The following is a 26098-nucleotide window of genomic DNA, read 5'->3' on the forward strand; positions in this document are numbered from 1 at the left end:
CAGCAGAAAATTGCCCAAAGCATCACACTGCCTCTGCCGATTTGCCTCCTTCCCATAGTGCATCCTGGTGCCATGTGTTCTCCAGGTAAGTGACATATACGCACCCAGCCATCCACGTTATGTAAAAGAAAACATGATTCATAGGACCAGGCCACCTTCTTCCATTGCTCTGTGGTCCAGTTCTGATGCTCACATGCCCATTATAGGCGCTTTCGGCAGTGGACAGGGATCAGTATGGGCACCCTGACTGGTCTGTGGCTACACAGCCCCATACGCAAACAAACTGCGATGCACTGTGTGTTCTGACACCTTCCTATCAGTACCAGTATTAACTTTTTCAGCAATTTGAGCTACAGTAGCTCGTCTGTTGGATCGGACCACACGGGCCAGCCTTTGCTCCCCATGTGCACCATGACCCTGTCACCAGTTCACCTATTTTCCTTCCTTGGACCACTTTTAATAGGTACTGACCACTGCAGACCGGGAACACCCCACAAGTGCTTTGGAGATGCTCTGACACAGCCATCTAGCCATCAAAATTTGGCACTTGTCAAAGTCGCTCAGATCCTTAGGCTTGCCCATTTTTCCAGCTTCTAACACATCAACTTTGACAGGTGCCATGATAAAGAGATTATCAGTGTTATTCACTTCACCTGTCAGTGGTCATAATGTTATGGCTGATTGGTGTATATAAACAGAATATATACATTGAACTATAATGTTAATACAATAAACAAATGTTATTATATAACAATGTACAGTGTAATTTGATTAAAGGGAAGGGTGGGCCAACTGATGTGTGTCTTAAGGCCTGCTCTAAAAGCCATGACTGTCTGTGCATTCCTGAGGCTGTCAGGAAGGGAGTTCCAGAGATCAGGTCCAATATAAGAAAAGGCACGTTCTCCCTTTTTTCAGAGCCGGGTTCTTGGTTCATTTAGCAGATTGGCGTTGCTGGACTGTAAAGGGCGTGGAGGTTCATAGTAGTAGTTTTGGGATGGGGTGTTCTGGAACTGAAAATGTGAGCTTCGCTGCGACTTATCGCCTGTGCCATATTTTTTATTTCCCTGATGAAGTCCAGTCTTTCCTCCTGAAAGACAGCAAAGGGTTTTACACTGCTGTTTATGTCATCATCATAATAGAGCTACACCCACATCTGAACTATGCATAATGGTGTTTAGCTATTCAAACTTGGCACGACAAAGTGATCAAATGAGACACAATATTTTGACACGGTCGTTTGTCACAATTGGTCCCAATGCGGACATACTTGCTTATTATCATAAATAATGCTTACTATACACTGAACAGTACGTATTTTCCCATCACCTGCGTAGTATGGGATTTGAGATTCACAGAGGTCTTAAACTATTTCAGGCATGCATGATCGATAGCCCAAGAGGTTTCAGAAGGTACCGCCAATAATATCACTTGCAAGTAACATATAAGCTGTTTCTCAATGTCAAGGATCCTTCCTTGACATTGAGAAACACCTATAGTATTGTAACACTAACTTAGGCCGCCCTCATGTGGACTTTTTTTGGTATTACATGTGGGATCCACTTACCCTTCGGTGCTTTTGAATAATCATGTACGAACTAAGCTGAGAAATTCTTTGCAAAGTTTTTTCCAAACCAAATTTAAAATCCAACTCCCTTACTATCATTGCCAAAACGTTGTGAGAATTGTTAGTTGGGATATTTTTACTGACATTACAGTCAATGGATTATAGTCATTCAAATCTGGCAATACTGTCTCCAGAAGACCAGACGGTTGGCATGGTGATGGTAACGCCACCAATCTACCTTTCAGTGGTAGCTTGGGTGGTAGCTTGCAATCAACAAAGCAAGTGTCTACAAGTGAAACTTAAACTATATGTAACTCAAAGTATACACACATTGCTTGCTAAGATTCGTTTGGGAGAATATACGGAAATTGGTCTTTCACAAGTGTCGTAACGGCCGTACTATAACTACTGTAAAGCTATTGGTAACGTTAGCTGCTGTCTGTTCGTGAAACGGTAAGATTACTACCGGTACGTAGTTAAGGATTACAGCGTTATTTACATCATTTTGTTTGATCATGAAAAAAAAAGGTGAGAAAGTCTTGAAAGAAAAGGCAGCTGTTGAAGAGGAGCCTTCGAAAACTGCTGGTAAGTGTACATGCAGGCTGTCATAACTGGTAACGTTCTTTAGGCTACTTCCAGCAGGATAATGTGCCACAAAGCTTAGTCTCACAGCGGTTTCGGAAACATTTGCGTAATTGTTTACTTTAGTCTCCAAATAACATGTTCATTTAATTATTTTTTTGTTTGCAGTGCAGGAGTGTCCAGTTCAGAGCATAGGTAAGACTGAACTATTTTCCTAAATTATACTAACTATTTGTACTAGCTATAGTTGTATTTTCTGCATTTTTAATTCCATATTTTAAATCATGTTAATAGATTGATATTCTATTGCAAAACCTAAGGGGTACTGATGATGACAGTTGTACTCACTGGAGGCAATCATTTTGTAATGCAATCCTTTTTCTAAAAGATGATTATCAGTGCTCAGGTAATCTGGAGACTGACTTCCCAGAGCTTTGTTCTCTACTTGGCGTGAGGGAGATCCCTGCTATAACCCCTCAACCCCGGCCCTCTGTCACTCCTACCACAGACAGAGGCAACATGGGTAAGCAACAGTCCCACCAGTGTTTACATCCACAACCAAATAAAACCAAGTAAGCCTCACTACTCAATAATCCACCTTAGTCTTTTTGCCTCAGTAACCCAACCTTATTGATTTCAGACATTTATGCATTGAGTGTGTCAGTGAGTTCCCAATCTCTCATTACTCAGGTTGTGCCCTGAATGTCTCTTTAGTCCCTGTAGTGTTTGATTTCGGGGCCTAAATGTATACTATTAAAGGAATAGAGTGCCATCTGGCTTTTTATGTTGCCACCCGGCGGTTCCTAACACTCAACAATATTTATAGTTGTGCTTATTTAGAACTGGTTCACTCACAGAGCCTGAGGTACTGAGAGTCGCCATACTTGCGTTGGCTTTATACAGCCTTTAGGTCCCCTTATGGTCCGTTCAAACTATTTTCTGGTTTTCTCCAAGGTGTGGGTATTTCCCAGCTATAATTCACAAATCCCTTTTAAAACTGTTATCTGCCTAATGCTGATCCTCTGTCCATCCAGGCATTCCCTGCTCAGAAGTGTTCAGAAGTCAGATATTTTTTATCGGGGAATCAAGGATTGTACTCCTTCTCAGGAACGAATCCTAAATCAACCCACTTCTTTTGCCCTAAAATATTCTATCAAAACCTTATTAAACCCTTTTAACAATATTATCTAACTAATGCTGATCCTCTGTCCGTCCGGGCATTCCCTGCTCAGAAGGGGTCAGAAGTTTGGTTCATACACAAACACCAAGGGGGAGAGGGGTAGTTGTACGTCATCCGTCTCAGGTCCTGGTGTAGATTGTTGATCCGTCTCCGTCGTCGGCTGTTGCTCCCGAAACCCTCGGCTCACCTCCTGTACTCTGCCCTTTTTCTCCACAAGTGACAACAACTTGGTGCCCTAGGCCACGTCTCCAAGTGGAGCTGGAGAGCGAGGACCCTCGCAGTGTTAAGGAGGTCCGGGTGTTTGGTGAGAGCATAACAGAACAACATATGCCTTCCCTCTATGAACAGTAGTATAATACTATTAATACTAAAGTAAATAGCGGGAGTACACAACATATGATATGAGCTCCTGACATTGATATTTGAACACTACCATTTTTCTTACATACAGTATTGACCTGTTAACAGTGAAAAGTAGTACTGTGGATTGCCATTATATCAATATATAGGCCTGTTTCACTGCCATAGAAGCCCATAGTATCCAGTTTGTAATGGTAAGCAGGGCCATTGTCCCTGTCTCTTCATAGGATGGAAGGTAGATGAGCTGATGGCTCAAGTGCTTAACAAGACACTACCAGCCCTAAGCAACCTACAGAATCTGCAGTAAGTACTTTTTATATTTACATTGGGCATGTATCTGTGACACTATCCTTTTTCCTGCATTGTGTTTTGTTCTATGATCTAGGACTCCAGCATGTGCCACCTGTCATCAGTTTATTCTGCATGGAAATCTAATACAGGAATGCTGTATTAGAACTCTGTCATGCAATCCAGTCACAGTTGTCAATCCTCTGGTCTGTGCACATTCTGTAGAAAATGCACAAGACCCTCTGTTTGCTCCTCAGAGCCCCACATGGCTAGCTAAGCATTATCTATGACCGGAATGCTTTTTGATAAAATCTATACAAAATAATAGCTAAGGAAATACCACACACACTGTATAAAATTGCCAAAATATTTACAGGTAAATTAATGTAAATTGTATATTTCGACATGCGAGAGTACAATGACACTATACACACACTGACTGGGACAATTGTCACTCAAACACCACCCCTAGTCAGCAAGCTATGCAAATAAACCAATAAGATTTTCTGTTGAGTAGGTGAAAGCTGAACAAATTATAATCTATCTTTAGGTTTACAATAGATTGGCAAGGGAAATCACTAATTATACCTCTGTTACATATTCCCCGTGTACTTCACAATATATATTATTTTCCCAAGGCAATTCCATGTGTTATTGGGCATGCTTGGCATGTTTTTTACCATCTTATTTATTTTGCCTGGAACTGAGCAGAGTAAACCCATTTTAAATGCTTTCAGGTAGTGCTGTTGCAATATGATCTTCTCTGTTGCAGATTGTGGCGGGCTGGTCTGACGGGGCAAACTCTGACCTCCCTGAAGAATACAATATTGCTGTGCTCAAACCTTAGGTGATTATAGGAATCATGTACCTGTTCTTTTTTATTATGTGTCATGGAGATACACAGAGCATAATGAAACATATCCAAGCTTGTATGAATTAAGCGTCTCAGAATAGTAGTAGTTATTGCAGTAGTGCTTAAATTCCAATTAATATCATTCCATACACACTAGGGCCCCGATCCTAGTAGATCAGCAGTCCTACTCTGAGACAAACTACACAACCCCTGAACCCTCTTATGTTAATTGACCTCAGGACTGTGGTTTTGGAGGGCAACCCTCTTCCCGAGGAGAATTATCATCTCCTTATATCTGAAGACAGTATGTGAGTCTTTATTTTTACTCACTCATACATTTTTGTCTCGCAAACAAATGTGCTAACACAGACACAAGCACATTTTCATTTTTTTCCCCATCTATTGCAAGGCTTACCCACGTGTCACTGCGTAACAACCAGATTGGCGAGGAAGGAGCTCGCCTGATTGGCTCAGCCCTCTCCACATCCCGCTCTGCCAACAAGAATCTACTGTCACTTAATCTGGCTTTCAATTCCATTGGTGATTCGGGCGCTGCTCATATAGCACAGGTATTCTGGATGTGCCTGCTAAATTATTTGTTAAAAACACTAACAGCACAGATTTGTGTTCTTGTTTTTACTTCTCCCTTATTCTTTTTAATGTCATGGCCATGGATCAGACCTTTCTCTGACCTTTACATAAAACTATTTCTTGCAATTTGAATCCGTAAGCTTCTGTGCATTTGATCATGTTCTGTGCCTTTCTTTAATGACTATACGATATTCATATAAAAAGTCTACACACCCCTGTTAAAATGCCAGGTTCTTGTGATGTAAAAGAATGAGACAAAGATAAATCATGTCAGAACCTTTTCCACCTTTAATGTGACCTATAACGTGAACAATTCAATTGAAAAACAAACTGAAATGGTCACGTGATGACACCGAGTAAGATGGCTGCTTAGGTTGAGGCCTGCGGCGCCACAAGTTTACATTTTGTGTGAATATATAGGCATTCGCAATATATTGCATTAGTTTTTGTTCCACAAGTTGCCTATAATAAGCGCCAATCACTACCGATATGCCTAACCCCCGGAAAACCGGAAATACGTCTCAACAGCAGCAAAATGTTAGGGCTACCGCTAGCTCAAAAGCTGCTCACGCCTCTCCTGTATCGCCAGCACGTGAAGATACGGATGAGTCCATCTCCACTGCTAAAATACACGAGCTTCTTCAGAATCAGATGATCAAGCCAAACACTTTGCAGACATCCGTAAGGACGTCTCACAAACGAGGTGAGCTGTTGAGGCGATTGAGTGTAAGCTAGCCGACCAGGATAACTAGCGCGGAGGTTCGCCTCGATATTCTAGAGGAGGTGGAGAGGCAGCGCTGCGTCTCCCCCGGCTTCGGAGGTGGAAAAATTGAACGCCAAACTGACTGAGTACGAGGATCGGGAAAGGCGAGTTAATCTACGCATTTATGGGTTCCCGGAACGTGTTGAGGATAAATATGCCATATCATTTCTGAGGGTCACTCCCTGAAATCCTCCAGGCTGACTTCCAAGGGGGCTTAGATTTAGAGCGTGCTCATAGCTCGCCACTACCAGCTAAGCCCGGAGCTCCTCCAAGGCCATTCATCGTGCGGTTTCTGAGGTTTCAACAGAAGGAACGGGTGAGACAACTTGCTAGAGAAATTGGGGACGTCCGTTGGTAGAACCATAAAATAAGCTTCTATCAAGACTTCTCTAAGGCCACACAGGAGCGTCAACGCTCTTTTCTGGAGTGTAAACGTCTGCTTCACTCAGCCAAGATCCCGTTTGGCATCGGCTATCCGGCAGTAGTTTCATTTACAATGCCAGGTGGGATAAAGCATCGCTTTGAAGATCCTAAGAAGGCCTTGATATGCATTAAAAACATTTGATTGTCTCCATCCAGTTAAGGGTATACTACATTGTTATATGGCAGATGTTTTGTTGAAGAAGATGTTCACACTGCTGTTGTTTAGCTTTTTGATTATTGGTGGTGCCGCTGCCACACTTGAGCGCCCAAAAACTCTTAGTTCGTTGAGTTAGTTATCCAGCAGTGGATTTATCAAGAAGGTTTGACAGTTCTTTGCATCCTCACCTTCCTTTTTCCTCTTTGGTGTTTTTGATAGGGGTTTCTTTTAAAAAAAAAAAAAAATGTTTTATATGGATCCAGACATCTCTCTTACTGCTGTGGGGACAACTCTGTTTTTCTCTTTTTTTTTTTTTTTTAATTACAATCCTTTCTTGCATATGACAGCTCTTAATCTTATTTCAGTCAACGCCAGAGGTCTTAATGGTCCGCACAAAAGAACCACTGTACTAGAATTTCTCCGCAAGAAAAATATCGATTTTGCAATGATACAGGAGTCACATTTATTGTGCAAAGATGTTGGTCGATTAGCCAATAAGTTGTATCACCCTATTGCAACTTCATCTGCAGCTACAAAATGTAAAGGGGTAATGGTTTTGTGTAAACGCAAACTTAATCTGGTTCTGGTTGACTCTTGGGCGGATGATGCAGGTCGGATAGCCATTGCAAAGATTTGCATGGATGGGAAAAACATTGCGCTTATTTCTGCTTATGCCCCTAATGCATTTTATCGCACTTTTTTTCAACTATTAACTAAATCTCTGCTTGATCTCACAGGGTTTCATTTAGTTCTTGGGGCAGATTTCAATGCGGTGTGGGACAGCAGCATGGACAGAACAGGTGGCGGCGAGACTAGGGACTAACATCTTGCATCTGAGGCGTTGCGCCACTGGGCATCTGATACAGGCATGGTCGACATTTGGCGTTTGTTAAACCCTTCTTTAAAAGACTTCTCATTTTACTCAGCGAGACATAAATCCTTCTCGAGGCTAGATTTATTCAAAATGCGCATTACATTCCGGTTACCTGGTCTGATCACAAGCCCATATATTGTTTGGTCTCTGTTCGCCCATCTTCTACTAAAGCCCCCAGGTGGCGTTTTAATGCTTCTTTACTGCGAGATGAAATATTCAAAACTCAGTTTGAAACTAATTTTAGCTAATTTTTTGAATTTAATGTCGGCTCTGTTCTTGATCCAAGGATACTTTGGGAGGCGGTGAAAGGCTTTATAAGGAGTAACACCCCTTTATATGCGTCAACTCGAAACAAAGCGTGTGCAGCCAAATTGGATGCTTTAGAATTAAAACATGCGACCCTTGATGCTTCCCTACAATATACTTTTTACGATTACACAGCTCTACAGAAGGAACTTATTAAAAAAGAGATTAACTCTCTTCTAAAGCGCCGTTCAGAATTCCTCATGCATAAAACAAGACAAACTTACTATTTTAACTCCTCAAAACCCAGTCGTTTACTAGAAATGAAACTCCGGATATTGCTGATATTTTCTGCATTAAAGACAAAGACAGTACTATACAATGTGACCCAAAGAAAGTAAATGCTTCCTTTGCCTCCTTTTATCAGGAGTTATATAATTCGGAAGGTAATTTTGATAAACATGTCTGCGATAATTTCCTGAATGATGTTAAACTATCCCCCCTTAGTACTGATGACTCCATAAAGCTAGATCGCCCTGTCACATTGCAGGAGTGCGAGGCAGCTGCTAGGGACATGCGTAAGGGTAGATCCCCAGGGCCTGATGGAATTCCACCCAAATTTTATCTTACCTTTTGGCCCCTGATCGGTCCGCTATTATTGGATATGATCCTTTACTCAATTAGAGTAGGGTCATTTTCTAGGGATGTTAATTCTGCATTAATTTCACTGCTTCTTAAAAAAATCATGTGTTCTGTGACGTCGCCCGGCATGGCGCAGCCGGGGCCCCACCCTGGAGCCAGGCCCGGGGTTGGGGCTCGTTCGCGAGCGCCTGGTGGCCGGGCCTTTCCCCATGGGGCCCGGCCGGGCCCAGCCCGAACGAGCGACATGGGGCCGCCCTCTCGTGGGCTCACCACCCACAGGAGGGACCATAAGGGGCCGGTGCAGAGAGGATCGGGCGGCAGTCGAAGGCGGGGGCCTAGACAACCCGATCCCCGGACACGGAAACTAGCTCTAGGGACGTGGAATGTCACCTCGCTGGCGGGGAAGGAGCCTGAGTTAGTGCGTGAGGTTGAGAGGTTCCGACTAGAGGTAGTCGGGATCACCTCTACGCACGGCTTGGGCTCTGGAACCACACTCCTTGAGAGAGGATGGACTCTATACCACTCTGGAGTTGCCCATGGTGAGAGGCGGCGGGCTGGTGTGGGTTTGCTTATAGCTCCCCAGCTCTGCCGCCATGTGTTGGAGTTTACCCCGGTGAACGAGAGGGTCGTTTCCCTGCGCCTACGGGTCGGGGATAGGTCTCTCACTGTTGTTTGTGCCTACGGGCCGAACGGCAGTGCAGAGTACCCGACCTTCTTGGAGTCTCTGGGAGGGGTGCTGGAAAGTGCTCCGACTGGGGACTCTATCGTTCTACTGGGGGACTTCAACGCCCACGTGGGCAACGACAGTGACACCTGGAGGGGCGTGATTGGGAGGAACGGCCCCCCTGATCTGAACCCGAGCGGTGTTCAGTTATTGGACTTCTGTGCTAGTCACAGTTTGTCCATTACGAACACCATGTTCAAGCATAAGGGTGTCCATCAGTGCACGTGGCACCAGGACACCCTAGGCCGCAGGTCGATGATCGACTTTGTTGTCGTTTCATCTGACCTGCGGCCACATGTCTTGGACACTGGGGTGAAGAGAGGGGCGGAGCTGTCAACTGATCACCACCTGGTTGTGAGTTGGATCCGATGGCGGGGGAGGAAGCTGGACAGACTCGGCAGGCACAAGCGTACTGTAAGGGTCTGCTGGGAACGTCTGGCCGAGTCTCCTGTCAGAGAGATCTTTAACTCCCACCTCCGGCAGAGCTTTGACTGGATCCCGAGGGAGGCTGGAGATATTGAGTCCGAGTGGACCATGTTCTCCACCGCCATTGTCGAAGCGGCCGCTCGGAGCTGTGGCCGTAAGGTCTCCGGTGCCTGTCGAGGCGGCAATCCCCGAACCCGGTGGTGGACACCGGAAGTAAGGGATGCTGTCAAGCTGAAGAAGGAGTCCTATCAGGCCTGGTTGGCTTGTGGGACTCCAGAGGCAGCTGACGGGTACCGACAGGCCAAGCGGACTGCAGCCCGGGTGGTTGTGGAGGCAAAAACTCGGGCCTGGGAGGAGTTCGGTGAGGCCATGGAGAAGGACTATCGGCTGGCCTCGAAGAGATTCTGGCAAGGGAAACAGTGCCCTACCAACGCTGTTTACAGTAGAGGTGGGCAGCTGTTGACCTCAACTGGGGATGTCGTCGGGCGGTGGAAGGAGTACTTCGAGGATCTCCTCAATCCCGCCGTCACGTCTTCCATTGAGGAAGCAGAGGATGAGGGCTCAGAGGTGGACTCGTCCATCACCCGGGCTGAAGTCACCGAGGTGGTTAAGAAACTCCTCGGTGGCAAGGCACCAGGGGTGGATGAGATCCGCCCTGAGTACCTCAAGTCTCTGGATGTTGTGGGGCTGTCTTGGCTGACACGCCTGTGCAACATCGCGTGGCAGTCGGGGACAGTGCCTCTGGGATGGCAGACCGGGGTGGTGGTCCCTCTTTATAAGAAGGGGGACCGAAGGGTGTGTTCCAACTATAGGGGGATCACACTTCTCAGCCTCCCCGGGAAAGTCTATGCCAGGGTTCTGGAGAGGAGAATACGGCCGATAGTAGAACCTCGGATTCAGGAGGAACAGTGTGGTTTTCGTCCAGGCCGTGGAACACTGGACCAGCTCTATACCCTCTACAGGGTGATGGAGGGTTCATGGGAGTTTGCCCAACCAGTCCACATGTGTTTTGTGGATTTGGAGAAGGCATTCGACTGTGTCCCTCGCGGCATCCTGTGGAGAGTGCTTCGGGAATATGGGGTCCTGTGTCCTTTGCTAAGGGCTGTCAGGTCCCTGTATGACCGAAGCAGGAGCTTGGTCCGCATTGCCGGCAGTAAGTCAGACTTGTTCCCTGTGCATGTTGGACTCCGGCAGGGCTGCCCTTTGTCACCGGTTCTGTTCGTAATTTTTATGGACAGAATTTCTAGGCGCAGCCAGGGGCCGGAGGGTGTCAGGTTTGGGGACCACACGATTTCGTCTCTGCTCTTTGCGGATGATGTTGTCGTGTTGGCCCCTTCAAGCCAGGACCTTCAGCATGCACTTGGACGGTTTGCAGCCGAGTGTGAAGCGGTGGGGATGAAAATCAGTACCTCCAAATCCGAGGCCATGGTCCTCAGTCGGAAAAGGGTGGCTTGCCAACTTCAGGTTGGTGGAGAGTGCCTGCCTCAAGTGGAGGAGTTTAAGTATCTAGGGGTCCTGTTCACGAGTGAGGGAAGGATGGAATGGGAGATTGACAGACGGATCGGTGCAGCTTCTGCAGTAATGCGGTCGATGTATCGGTCTGTCGTGGTGAAGAAAGAGCTGAGCCGCAAGGCGAAGCTCTCGATTTACCGGTCAATCTACGTTCCTACTCTCACCTATGGTAATGAGCTTTGGGTCATGACCGAAAGGACAAGATCCCGGATACAGGCGGCCGAAATGAGCTTTCTCCGCAGGGTGGCTGGGCGATCCCATAGAGATAGGGTGAGAAGCTCGGTCACCCGGGAGGAGCTCAGAGTAGAGCCGCTGCTCCTCCACATCGAGAGGGGTCAGCTGAGGTGGCTTGGGCATCTGTTTCGGATGCCTCCGGAACGCCTTCCTGGGAAGGTGTTCCGGTCCCGTCCCACCGGGAAGAGACCCCGGGGAAGACCTAGGACACGCTGGAGGGACTATGTCTCCCGGCTGGCCTGGGAACGCCTCGGTGTCCCCCCGGAAGAGCTGGAGGAAGTGTCTGGGGAGAGGGAAGTCTGGGCATCCCTGCTTAGACTGCTGCCCCCGCGACCCGGCCCCGGATAAGCGGAAGATGATGCTATGCTATGCTATGCTTCTTAAAAAAGGAAAGGTTCCAGTTGAGTGCTCCAGCTACCGGCCTCTTTCGCTTTTAAATGCAGATTTAAAGATTTCCGCAAAATTACTGGCCCGACGGCTTCAAGGTCATATGACAGAACTGGTTCATAGTGACCAGACAGAGTTTATAAAGTCTAGACTTGCTAGAGATAATGTTAGAAGACGTTTACACGTTATAGATGGTGCTCAAGGCTTAAGTTCCCCTGCTGCTGTCCTTTCTCTAGATGCAATGAAGGCCTTTGACCGCCTGGAATTGCCATTTCTGTGGTCAGTATTAGAGTTCATGGGGGTCGGTTTGCCGTTTATTAATATGATTATGGTCCTGTTTAAAAACCCAACAGCTGTGGTACTTACGGGCAAAATTAGTTATTCTCCCTTTGCTGTCTCTAGAGGATCAAGACAAGGCTGCCCTCTTAGCCCTCTGTTATTCGCTCTTTCTCTTGAACCACTGGCGCAAGCTATCCGTGGCTCACCCACAATCTCTCCGATTTCCATTAGAGGAACACATCATCATGTCTCAATGTATGCTGACGATGTTTTATTGTATATAAACAACCCAGTGCAATGTATCCCACATGTTTTGTCAACCTTTGATCTTTATGGTAAGTTTTCTGTTTTAAAAATAAACTGGCAGAAATCAGCTTTGCTACCTTTAAATCAGGCGATGTGTAATGTTCCCATCCCTGCATCTATTCCAGTTACTAAAAACTTCACTTATCTGGGGATAGATATCTCTTCCTCCATACAGACAATTATAAAAAAAAAAAAAAATAGTAAAACACTTAACAAAGTTGTGACGGATCTGGACAGGTCCTGCCAAATTCGCTTCGTGGCCGTGTAGCCATAATTAAAATGAATATTCTGCACAGAGTCAATTTTGTCAGCTCGATGCTCCGCCTTTCCCCGCCCCCTAATTATTGGAGCAAACTACAGTCAGCAGTAACTGAGTTTCTGTGGCATGGCAAACGACCTCGCATTAAGCTCACCACCATGCAGCGTGAAAGGCAGGCCGGTGGCTTGTCTCTCCCAAATTTTAAGTTCTATGAGTGGGCTTTTATACTTAGACCTCTCTTAACCTGGTTCCAATCTGATGCTCAAGTGTCTTGGCAAACTTTGGAGGAACGGATGATAGCTCCATACTCTTTTACTAACATTCTGCATGCTAAAATCTCACCCCATCACTGCCGTTTGAGATTTGGCCCTATTATTTCATATTTGTTATTGGTATGGAGGAGGGGGGAGAAATTGGCTGGTTGCTCTTCTGTTTGGGACCAATTTCTTCCAATATTTAACAATGAGAGATTGTTGATTGTACACTTGGTGATATTTATGGGGAGGGGGGGGTTACTCACTTTCCAAAACATTTGTATTAAGCATGGTATACCACGTACCTCCTTTTTCTTTTATTTGCAGTTGAGATTGGCTTTAAAAAGCAATGGGGCCCCTTTACAGGCCCCTCTCACACCACATCCACTTTGAAAATTGTTTCACTCTGTTGGGAGTACAAGGGGTTTTGTGTCGAAACTTTACTGGTTCTTGCTGTGGTATGCTTATAGACCTCTGGCGTTGGACACTGTGTGGAGGAGAGATGTTCCAGATTTGGCACCCACGTTTAATTGGGATAAAGTGTGAATTAGTATATATGTATATGTATTTATGTATGTATGTATGTATGTATGTGTGTGTGTTTATACTCTGCTTTTGTGGCATGTATATACCTGTATATATTGTCTTTCTAAAACAAAAAATAAATTGAAATTAGATTTTTTTTTTAAACTGAAATCTTTGAGGAAAAAAAAACTCACAATTACCCGGTTGTGTAAGTGTGCACACCCTTAAACTAATACTTTGTTGAAGCTCCGTTTGATTTTATTACAGCCCTCAGTCTTTTTGGGTAGGAGTCTATTAGCATGGCACATCTTGATGTGGCAATATTTGCCCGCTCTTTGCAAAGCGCTCCAAATCTGTCAGATTGCGAGGACATCTGTGCATAGCCCTCTTCAGATCACTCCACAGATGTTCAATTGGATTCAGGTCTGTGCTCTGGCTGGGCCATTCCAAAACATGAATCTTCTTCTGGTGAAGCCATGCTTTTGTAGATTTAGATGTGTATTTTGGGTCATTGTCATGCTGAAAGGTGAACTTCCTCTTCATCTTCATCTTTCTAACGGATGCCTGAAGGTTTTGTGCCAAAATTGCCTGGTATTTGGAACTGTTCATAATTCCCTCCACCCTGATTAAGGCCCCGGTTCCAGCTGAAGAAAAACAGCCCCAAAGCATAATGCTGCCACCACCATGCTTCACTGTGGGTATGGTGTTCTTTGGATGATGTGCAGTGTTGTTTTTACGCCAAACAAACCTTTTGGAATTATGGCCATAACACATTTTCCCACGCGCTTTTGGGGGAATTGATGTTTGTTTTTGCAATCTTCAGCCAGGCTTAGATGTTTTTCTTTGTAAGAAAAGGCTTCCGTCTTGCCACCCTACTCCTAGCCCATTCATATGAAGAATACAGGAGATTGTCACATGTAGCACAAATCCAGTACTTTCCAGAAATTCCTGCAGTTCCTTTAATGTTGATGTAGGTCTCTTGGAAGCCTCTCTGACCAGTTTTCTTCTCGTCTTTTCATCAATTTTGGAGGGACATCCAGTTCATGGTAATTTCTTTGTTGTGCCATATTTTCTCCACTTAATGTTGACTGTCTTCACTGTGTTCAGTGGTATATCTAATGCTTTGGAAATTATTTTGTACCCTTCTCCTGACTGATATCTTTCAACAATGAGATCCCTCTGATGCTTTGGAAGCTCTCTGCGGACCATGGCTCGAAGATTTCCGTTTGTTTTTCAATTTAATTGTTCACATTATAGGTCACATTACAAGTGGAAAAAGTTCTGACATGATTTATCTTTATTCTTTTACATCACAAAAACCTGGCATTTTCACAGTGGAGTGTAGACTTTTTATATCCACTGTATCTTTTAACGGGGGAAAGACACAAAGAACGGATACATTGGGTTTGTTCAGGGTCCTGGTGGGCATTTTATTAACAAAAAGAGAAGGATGAGGAGGAGAGGGGTAGATGAAATCAAAAGCAACAGTCAAATCCCTTTTAAGTGGAGGTGACGCCAACTCTTGGACGGCCTCCAGGTGGGGGTTTGGGAGGAATGGGCACTTGTGGTCGCAACTTCGGCGGCTGCTCCAGCACCTTCCATCCCCTGGCTGTCTTCCTCCACCTCCATCGTGCAGCCTTCTCTTGTCCACTTTTGTTTTGGCCTCTGCCCTGTGCTGCTCACTGGGGGCCCATAAATGCCTCTTTGGACAAGGGAGGCAGGTGTGGAAGGGCAGGGCTGGCCCAGCTGGTAGCTTCCTGAAGGTTTCAGCGGTTTCTGTTGGAGGCATTGGTGTAACGCTGATATGTGAGGTGCGGGCACTGGCGTGTTCGTGCCACAATGTGCTTCCGTTTCATTGCCTGTGATTGTACAATGAGATATATTGGGCGCTGCTTTTCCTGCTTACTGCAGTGTTTCCTAAGTTAAAACCGACTGAGAATCTTGTAGCGTACTGTATGAAACCAAAACTACATCATGTCTATGATATTGAGTAAAGACATACTATTGTTTGCAGAAACCAGACTGGTCTGGTGGAATGATGCATTGAATTTGACTTTCATTTGCGAGAAAGCCTCAAAGTGCATTAGCTAAATTAGCTTCCAACCAGTAATTTCCAACACCTTCCTTCATGAGTCTTGTGCTCCAAAGCAACAATCACAATTTGGTATTGTAGTGTACTTCACCACTGAGCTCAATACAGCAGTGATTGCAGAACAAGGCAGTTACAGCTTGATTCAAGCATGTGTCCATTGCAATAAAATTATGATACTTCAGTAGTTAGTTAGCTAGCTAGTTGAAGAAACTTAAGAAATGTAATGTCCCAAGCTACTCGCTATTTAGCGCCTGTTTTGTCATATGGCCAGGGACGTAGAATTAGGGGGGGCGGGGGGTCATGACCCCCCAGTATTACAGACAGGTCAATGTGACGCCCTGGAAAAGACTGAAAATCACCCCCCCAAAATGCAATATAACCCTATGCTATTGCATATGTCAGTCTCAATCTAGATGGAATGGAATGGAATGTAAGTGTTAATTTACATAATCAAACATAAACACTGCTGTATTTGGAGCCTCTCCTCACAGTATTTTGATGAGCTAAAATCGAAAGATGACATTCTATACTTAGGTAACTCCCATAGAATTACACGGTCACTCCAGCTAAGGCCACCTTCAAATGATGGTTGGTGCAGGCTCATGTGCACTGTGCCCAATAGCCTGCTGGCAAGGTTAGTACAGAGAAAAACATGAAGCATATATACACTGATCAGCCATAACATTATGGCCACTGACAGGTGAAGTGAATAACACTGATAATCTCGTTATCATGGCACCTGTCAGTGGTTGGGATATATTAATGAATCATTATATCTAATGAATCACATTTTCTATTATATCACATGGATGGCCGGGTGCATGTGTGTCACTTACCTGGAGAACACATGGCACCCGGATGCACTATGGGAAGAAGGCAAGCGGGCGTAGGCAGTGTGATGCTTTGGACAATGTTCTGCTGGGAAACCTTGGGTTCTGCCATTCAAGAGGATGTTACTTTGACACGTACCACCTATCTGAGCATTGTTGCAATGCCATGAAAATGCCATTATATGGCATTGGCCTCTTTCAGCAGGATAATGTTCCCTGCCTCAAAGCATAATGGTTCAGGAATGGTTGGAGGAACGCAAAAACCAGTCCAAATTCCCCAGATCTCAATCCAATCAAGCATCTGTGGGATGTGCTGGACAAACAGTTCCGATCCATGGAGGCCCCACCTCGCAACTTACAAAACTTAAAGGATCTGCTGCTAATGTCTTGGTGCCAGATACCGCAACACACCTTCAGAGGACTAGTGGAGTCCATGCCTCAACAGGTCAGGGCTGTTTAGGAGGTAAAAGGGGGACCTACACAATATTAGGCAGGTGGTCATAATGTCAAGGCTGATCGATGTATAAGGCAATGAACACATGCACTGAAGCTTCCGGATCCATAGCGGCAGATTCATTTTGTAATGAAGGTCAAAGAAAAGACCGATCCATAGACACTGTTTGGTTCTTAGGGTTTGCGTCTGAATCGCTCGTTGCTGTGTCTCTCTCTGGCCAATAATCAAATTGGAGACATGGGGGCCTCTCATTTGGCTGAGGTGGGTACTTCAACTCTTTGAAATAATCGCCATTTGTGACGCAAGTCTTTTTTCTGTCTTGAATGTCCCTGGCACCTCTGTATCTTTTCCTTAGGTGCTGGGTCCCTTTGCGCTGACTCATGATGAGGTTGTGGAAAGGAGACGGCAGCTCTTCAAAAGGGACCAATCGGTGAGAGGGGGCCAAAACACACCTCCACACCTATATAGAACAATGACACACCAATAGGAACACACTAACTCGAACTAAAAAGGCATCAGCAGGTACAAAATGAAATCCACACAAGGCAAGCGTGCAAAGTTTGCAATTCATTTCAGAATGTGCTATTTTGAATAACCAAACAGAAGCTGGACGAGTGGCATGTATCCATTAACACCTCACTTTATATATAGATCTACATTTTTGCCTGTTATCACTGGTGTAATAATGTTATTATATTACTCATACAACCAATAAGTATTTTTGTCGTTAATCCTTTTGTTTGAAGCTTATTTAAATTGAAAGCTTAATTCATCTACTTATGGAAACATTTATCTAATTCTGCTCTTGCTGTCTTTATTTTTCTGTCTGTTTCTCTCTCTCTATCTTCCCCACAGCCCTCTCAGGCTGACTCTAAGTGTGAACGTTCACTCTCTTTCCCCAGCAGCTCTTCACTGGAGCGCAACTTCAGCAAAGGGACCAAGAGTGCTTCCAAGAAAAAGGTACACGCTACCAGAATTCATGGGGCTGGTTTAAAAAGTGTTAAACAAATCAAAATACATTTATATTTGACTTTTCCTTGATCACAGCTTTGCACACAGTTGGTGTTCTCTCAATCCTCTTCATATTTTGATCTGTTTAAAACTTTTTTGATTGCTATGTGCTGTTATTTCATAGATCAGATGTCCTCACTATTAGTGTACAATATTGGAAATAGTAAAACAAAAATATAATACCCTTGAATGAATCTGTGTCCAAACTGTGTCCAAACTGACTGGTACTGTGTATTTATACATTGGGTATAGAATGTTACTGAAATTAATTTTTTTGTTTTTTTACCATCTTTATTTACACACACAGTAACCCACAATATCCAAGTGAAAATAAAATTTTAGAAACACTGAAAATTCATTCAAATCATAAAACCATAAAATACCCCGTTAGGATACGTGAAAACCCCCCTGAGTTAATTCTGTGTGGATCCACCTTTTGCGTGAATAACAGCCATGAGCCGCTTTGACTATGTCTTTACTAACTTTGCACACCTAGATTGTACAATATTTGCCCATTCTTCCTTGCAGAATTGTTCAAGCTCAGTCAAATTGCATGGTGACCGCTAAGGACTCTTCAAGTCATTCCACAGATTCCTGATTGGATTTAGGTGGGGGCTCTGACTAGGCCACTCACAGACATTCACCTTTGTGTCCTTCAGCCACTGTACGGTTGCTTCGGCAGTGTGCTTTTGGTCATTGTCATGTTTTATATGTGAACCATCTTCCCATTTTCAAATTCCTGTCAGCGTGCTGCAGATTATCCTCAGAATCTGTCTGTATTTTTGCACTGTCCATTTTCCCTTCTATCCTGTCAAGTGCTTCAGTCCCTGCTGAAGAGAAACACCCCCACAACAGTGCTGCCACTGCCATGTTTTACTGTAAGCATGGTGTTCTTTGGGTGGAAAGATGTATTGGGTTTTCACCAGACATTATTTTGGTCTCATCTGACCAAAGCATCATTTGCCACTTGACCCCAGAATCTATAGTCTGCTTTTTGGCAAAGCTCGAAGGATGATGTTGCCTTTTTTGAAGTGTTTTTTTCTTGCCGCCCTCTCATAGAGGCCAGATTTGTGGAGTATTTCTGATATTGTGGTCGCATGCACACATTAACCAGTCTTTGCCATAAAGACCTGATGCTCCTTCAAAGTTACCATTTGCTTCTTGGTATCCTCTTTGATCAGTCTCCTCCTTGCCCAGTCATCCATTTTGGAGGGACGGCCTGATGTATTGAAGGTCTGGGTGGTGCCATACTTCTTCAACTTCTTAATAATGGTCTTAACTGTGCTCCATGGGATAGACAAACCCTTTGAAGTATTTTTATAGCCATCCCCTGACGTGTGCCTTTCTATAACTTTATCTTGTAGATCTTTTGAAAACACCTTTCTGCCCATAGTGGATTCTTTATTTGGAATTGCACTGCTAAGCAGAGGAGTCCTCTATAAACAACTTATTTTATTCTGAACTAATAAAAAACACTGCAATTGATCACAACAGAAAGCTAATTAACATGATTTGTGATCTGGAAGGTGGTTTGTTAAATATCAGGAAGTTTGCAATTGCAATTCTAAGGGGGGGTAGCATTTTATTTTCAGTTGGATATTGTGAGTTGCTATGTGTAAATAATTTTATGTGTTTTCATTTCAGGCTGTAAGGCAACAAAAAGGGGAACATTTTGAAAGGGGTAGTAACTTTCTATACACGATGTATGTATTTTACAAATAAACATTTACTACACAAATAAATGGCTTAAGTTCGACTTTCTGGTGCCTCAGACTTCTGCTCAGTACTGTGTAAATTCTATTATTTGATATTGATACTTGAAATACCCAAATTTCAAGTATCAATAGGATTTATTATGATTATGATATGATTCAGGAGTTGTATGATTTAGTATACATTATAAAAATAGAATTTACATATAACCCCACCATTACATTTTTTTAGCCACATTTCTAGAAGGAAAACAGAAACTGCTCTTTCTAACTGCATTTTGAAAATGTAGATTCCTCACATAACACATACATACTGGTGGTAAGAGGCATTCTCTCATAATCCCATTGTCAAATGCACAGAGGGCCGTTTGGGAAACACTGTTCCAGAAAACGGCACCATTACAGTATGATTTATTTTTAAGCGCACAAAGAGGTTTCATAGTTATTCACGTCAATAACAGATCATGCCTTTCATACATTTTTAGGAAACACACAAAAAGGATGAGAAGCCAGCAGCAAACCAGGCTGGGGTGTCAGGAGGAAAGAAAGAAGAATCCAAACTTACCAAAAAAGGTAAAGCGTTTTAATAATGCCATATGACCACCCTCATGTTTTGTAAATAAACCTTTGCAGTTTTTCTCATCTTCTCTTTCAGTCTCTGATTCCAAGGTGCCCCGAGTTAAAGTGGGTAAATCAGGTGGAAAAGAAAAGCGCCCCTCTGTGTTGGATCAAGAGGTACCAAAAAAATTAAATGTCATAGACTCAAGTAAATTTTTGTATCCCCTTGGAAAGACATAGTTTGTGGACACTTCATCACTGTCTCTGCCTGCAGGAGAAGACTGATGCTGCCCAGAATAAGGTGTGTGTGTGTGTGTGTGTGTGTAGTGTGTGTGATATGTTTGTCTCAGACATAACACCATACATATTTTGTTTAACAGAGAAAAAGCGAGCACTGTGAAATGCATAACATTTTGATACACTGGCTGTAAGATGTAGATAACGTTAAAAACTGTTAAAAGCATCAACAGTTAATGTATTAACTTCTTCACGCACATTTCATAGAATCTCACATTTCTTTTAAAAGCAAATGACTATATATCAAATCAAACCCCATCAATATCTGTATACTAAATCTGCATGCAAAATTATGCTACCCTTTTTTCTTTTAAAGAATTGAGTTTATTTGAATCCTCTGTTTCCTCCAGTCAGAGTTGTCTGAGACAGTGAGCCCCCTGCTGGAACCAGGAGTGCAGTACAAGGAGGGCAAAGTAATGATGCCTGGTAACACAGTCCTCACCTCCCTCAGCCTAGCAGGTCAGATGGAAATGAGCTGTTGAATAAAGTTTGTTAGAGAAATGTTGTTTTAATGTGCATCCTCACTTCCAAGTATGGTTAATAAATCAATATTAAAGTTGACATCACTTCAACAACCCAAGCTGTGTTAATCATAAGATAATCTCTGTTTTAGTATACAGAAAATGGTACAGTTCTACTTTTTGCCGGGCTGCGTAAGCGGAGCCGGCCAAAAAGACAGTTCGTCCGCCCCTTGTTAAATAGCGTAGTGGTTAGAGATGCGGTCTTCCATGCAAGCGACCAGTGTTCGAGTCTCACTTATGCATTACCTTACTCAGCAACTTTCAGAAGCTACGCTATAGTAAGCCTAAAATGTACGTTTATATTGCGACTATTTCTGGTGGATTTTCGAAATGAGCATCCATGCATTTTGCTTTTTGGGGTAATAGCCTATCACAACCGTAAAAGAGGAGGGGTTTCCACAATTTTCTCTTTTCACATAGTCAGTTATCTTCACCTATATTGTTAGTTATTGTATCAATGTCATTAACAAATGAAAGACAAACAAATGTTTTACCTTGAAATTACATAGCTTTGGCAACTGCTCAATTCTTATGACTATTCCAAGTAGTAAGTAGATACTTGTATGCCTATTACTGACTAATACAAAATATAATTTTTTATTGTGGTTAGAACCTTAAAAATTCAATAGCATCTGCAAAAAGTGTGCTGTGCCAAAGCTGTATATTGTAGCCCATCCTCTCCTGAGTCAGAATATAGCACTTTTAAAGTTCAAAAGGTTTATTTGTCATTTGCAATAACAAGTTACCGCAATGAAATGCTTGGTTTTTCTACTCCTGGCAGTGCAGTTAAAAGTTAAAAAGTAACAGTAATTATAATTTAATAAAATAAGATAACACAATCAATCCGTAATAACACTATACAAAAACACAAATCAATAATAATAACTATTCAACTATACAACCATAGTGCAATGTAAAAGTGACAGGTGTGCATGAAATGATTGGCAGATGAGCATGATATAAGTGACAGGTGTGCATGGGACTATGGATGGAAGGGAGGAGGGGTTCCCGAGTTGAGCAGCCTTACAGCCTGTGGAAAGAAACTGTCCCGTAGCCTGTTAGTTTTGGACGGAATACTCCTGTACATTCTGCCTGACGGCAGCTTGGTCAACAGTCCGTGGCATGGGTGGCTGGGATCTGTAATGATCCGTTTGCTCTTCCTACTACACCTCTCTGTGTAGAGATCTTGCAGGGATGGCAAGTCAGACCTTGTGATGTGCTCTGCTGTTTTAATCACCCTCTGAAGTGCTTTACGGTTGAGGGCGGTGCAGCTGCCATACCAGGCAGTGACACAGCTAGTCAGGATACTCTCGAAGAAGAGCCGTTTCCTGGCCTCCTTCACCAGGACGTTAGAGTGATGAGACCAGGTCAAGTCATCACTGATGTTGACCCCGAGGATCCTGATGTTGTGAACTCTCTCTACTGCAGACCCATTGATGTGTATGGGGGCGTGGTCTCCCTGACGCTTTTTTGTTGTCATGTCACACTTTTTGTAGACGCTATTGAATTTCTAAAGCTAAATTCAGAAGCTTTCAAAATATTTTTCAAAAAGCTGTAGATTGTAGCCCAACCTCCCCAAAGTCAGAATATACCACAAATTCCAAAATGTTCTACAAACTAAAAGCTTTAGATTGTAGCCCATCCTCCCATGAGTCAGAATATATTGTTGTCATGGCACACCTTTTGTAGACATTATTGGCTAAACTAAAATAAATTTGAAAAACTGTAGCCAATCCTACCCAGAGTCTGAATATAACACTTTTGTTGTCATGGCACACTTTTCATAGACGCTGTTGAATTTTTAAGGTTGTAACCACAATAAAAAATGATACTTGGACAAACAGAAAAGTTTATATGAATGTCCTCCAACATCACCATCATCCATTAAGTACGTACTAGTTAATAGTATTTAGCATGTGATTTAAGATTCAGCCAATGCTTTCGAGTTCCTCGTAGTTCCCACTGCGTAGTGGTTAGCTATTCAACTATTATTTTATGGATGACCACCTACACTCATTTTTATACAAAAGTACACGTTAATTCTGTTAATCAATGTTCTGTTGCCCACGTTATTTCAGCAAAAATATAATGTCTGGGATAAGAGTGGTATTTGGAGAAAATACGGAGGTGCACTGACTACCAGCAAGCCCTGTGGTCTTGTGGGATTATCCCTGCCCTTCACTGTTTTGAACCCGATGTGATTCTCCTCTCAGATGTTCCCATTTTTGTCTCTCAGAAATATTTATCCACTTGGTACTTTTCAGCCATGGCACAACCCTTTTATGCTGTTACTGTTTTCTAAGAAGCAAACAAGCCATGGAGTGATTGGAGTCATTATTTTCATTATAGGTAGGCTGTATAGCTATTAACTAGCCATCTACAGTAATCTTTGTACCAGAGTACACTTTAGTTCCCTTAATAAACATTCTGTTGTCCATGTTATTCCAGCAAAGGCTGAGGTAAAAGTTGCATTCCCGCTGTTTATATAGTGTAATGGTTAAAGACAGTCTGCCACATAGAAAACCGTGGATTGAAACCAGTCAGGGACAACAACATTCATCCTTTCTAATCACGGGCCGGCTGAACTAGGCTTGCCTGATTCCTATTTTGGTTCCAGTGTTATTACATTTTGTTAATTAATCATTTAAAAAAAGTTATTATAATTAATCATTTTAATTTTTGTATTATAATTAATCATTTTATTTTCTATTTACATTTGACATTGTCGAAAATAAAATTATTTTCTACAATGTCAACTGTCTTGTTTTAAGTTGTAATATCTGTGCTGGTTTCATCTTCCTGTAGGCAACAGGCTATCTGAGCAGTCTCTGCTACTCTTCTTGTCCTCATTGGGGGCGCAGACCGAAGGCAGAGGTCTCCTTCGTCTTTGTCTTAATGTAAGTGTGATCTTTTCCGTGTCGATGTTGAAAAGCTTGAAGATGTCATTCACGAAACATAATTGAGCAATCTTTGAAAGAGAATATAACCCCACTAACATTCTACTCTTTCCTGCAGAGAAACCACTTCCCTGTGGACTGTGAATTCTTCCTCAAGATACAAGAACTGATGTCATTCAGGGATCCTCTAAAAAAAAACGCCTCTGCTCAATTGGATATGGAACAGGGGCAGGCAGCGGAAACTTCAGAGTAAAAATCATATCTCTGGTACATGTTAATCATAGTCTCATTTGTCTACAATACATTTTACCCAACTAACTTTAAATTTGGCTTTCAGGTTCAATTTATGTAGAAGCTATCTAGTGTTTTTGCAATTTGCAGTCCTGTCTCTGTAGTTCTGCTGGTAAAGTATTTTATGGATGCCTAACTCCTGAGTGTCATAACCTGATCTGTTTATCTTTTTGTTCATTATGGTAAGCATTCTTTGGTCATCCACTGTTTAGGTCTTGGTAAAAGAGGTAATTTACCACTCATTTGATTTCATACTCAAATTATACAAATGTCAGTGCAATCCATTTTTAAATGGATCAGAATTCTGTAAGTACTTGAACTTTGCATCAGGATAAAAAAAGTGTATATCTTGAGTATTTTTTTTGGAATGCCAATTTGTTTTTAACAGTATCTGTGAGTACATGCCGTTAACTGATATCCCTGTACATGATAAAATCAGTTGGGATTCATGCCGACTGCTTTTATATTTCTTGTATTGATAATCAACTAAGACTGCCCACTACACTGGCCATTTTTTGTCCTGTGAACCTTTTCCCCTTAAAACTTTCTTTTCCTTCCTAGTCTCAGTACATAATTAAATTGTTCCTTTAAACATGATCAAAAAGGCAATGCAACATAGACATTTATATTCACAATAATGTAGTGCTTTTTATTAAAAAACAAACAAAAAAACAAATAGAATATAAAACAAAAAGTAAAAACCAACAGTATTTTCATGACTTTAGAATCATAATTACAAACTTTTAACGAGAGTGGAAGAAGTTTTGACAAACTGTACACATCACAAAATGTCTGCCAGTCTGTCCATTTACAATGCTTGCATCTTATTTTGTGATTGTCTAAATAACTAAACAAATCACACAAAACACACAAATACAAGAACAAGCATCATATTTATGACCGCTATCACAAAAACAGAACAATTTCTCATTTGAAAAAAAGTAAGAACATTATATTGAGCTGACAGTTATACTTTTCTGTCATCTTTCAAAATATCATGACATTTTTATGTTGGTTTGTTTTTTTAGTGTTCAACACTTTGCAGCAAAAACAAGGAGCATATTTTCTCCTTAATATTATTAATATTTATTATTCCAGCGACAAATAATTTCAGAGTCAGTTATGTCCCCAATGCCTTCAACAAAGTTCGTTTGACATTCTTCTCGCTCATGCAGTACATAGATGAATTTCATTTTTAGGCAACAAAAATTCTGTAAGTTCTTATGTCATTCATTTGGAACAGTTGTGGTACATATGACAGGATAAAACTACTTCTCCAAGCTTAAGTGTCTCAATTATAGTAATACAAATGGCAGAAATAATTATAATAATATTAATAATAATAATACATATAGGGCTGAGTCCTGTACAATACAATAATACATGAAATCCTTTATCAAGATATTATTGCTTTTGGAGACACTTCTCATGAAATCCCAGTCTGTATATACACAACTTGGCACTGTACATCTTTCTGTCCTCTTGTCTGTCAGTTTTCCTACTCGGCCCGTCTAGACGGGAACTTCTGGATCAAAGTCCCAATTTAAAACAGGCATTTGGAAAAAAATCGTATCAAATCTCACACGTGATTTAAAACATTCTCCATGGCAACCAGAAACACGTTTGAAGAAAGAAATTACAGCTGAAATCCCCCACCCTCCCAACATATACCCCTTCTCGCAGAATATATGAAAATATGACCGTCACGATACATTTTATAATACCTATTGTTTCCATAATTTCCCATAAAATGTTAATTGCCATCAAGCCCTTATTTTTTTTCTTTATTTTAAGAATTCTGGCAGATTACAGACACACAAATGTGCGTATACATACGCACACACTCACGCAAGGCAGTCAGGGAACACAAGGTTCTAAGGCGTTACAGTAAGAGCCAGTGTTCCGCCGCCTGACTTAGTTAAGCTGGTGAATCAGGTACTTCAGAAAGAGGAGCAGACTGCCTCACAAACCAAACAAGACACTGAACTGACCAAAAGCGCACACTCCTT

General features: G+C 42.6%; 1 protein-coding gene across 1 annotated transcript; it reads left to right on the plus strand.

Moving 5' to 3' along the window:
- The first annotated feature begins 1798 nt into the window (after positions 1-1798).
- lrrc71 (leucine rich repeat containing 71) lies at positions 1799-24247 on the plus strand. Its single transcript, XM_010865646.3, has 17 exons — positions 1799-2149; positions 2315-2341; positions 2535-2669; positions 3544-3630; positions 3914-3989; positions 4747-4821; positions 5067-5135; positions 5237-5396; positions 16980-17063; positions 17158-17232; positions 17658-17762; positions 20011-20098; positions 20181-20260; positions 20358-20384; positions 20731-20839; positions 23707-23798; positions 23917-24247. The coding sequence occupies exons 1-17, from the start codon at positions 2080-2082 to the stop codon at positions 24049-24051; spliced, it is 1494 nt and encodes a 497-aa protein (XP_010863948.1). The 5' UTR covers positions 1799-2079; the 3' UTR covers positions 24052-24247.
- The last annotated feature ends 1851 nt before the right edge of the window (positions 24248-26098 follow it).

This window comes from Esox lucius, chromosome 10 (assembly GCF_011004845.1).
Source record: "Esox lucius isolate fEsoLuc1 chromosome 10, fEsoLuc1.pri, whole genome shotgun sequence".
In the NCBI taxonomy this organism is placed as follows: Eukaryota; Metazoa; Chordata; class Actinopteri; order Esociformes; family Esocidae; genus Esox; species Esox lucius.

Excerpts from the sequence above, each read along its gene's own strand:
- lrrc71 (XM_010865646.3), top strand. The coding sequence starts at position 2,080 with ATGAAAAAAAAAGGTGAGAAAGTCTTGAAAGAAAAGGCAGCTGTTGAA. Across the intron at positions 2,670-3,543 it reads CACAGACAGAGGCAACATGG|TGACAACAACTTGGTGCCCT; the intron begins GTAAGCAACAGT and ends TTTCTCCACAAG. Across the intron at positions 20,840-23,706 it reads CACCTCCCTCAGCCTAGCAG|GCAACAGGCTATCTGAGCAG; the intron begins GTCAGATGGAAA and ends ATCTTCCTGTAG.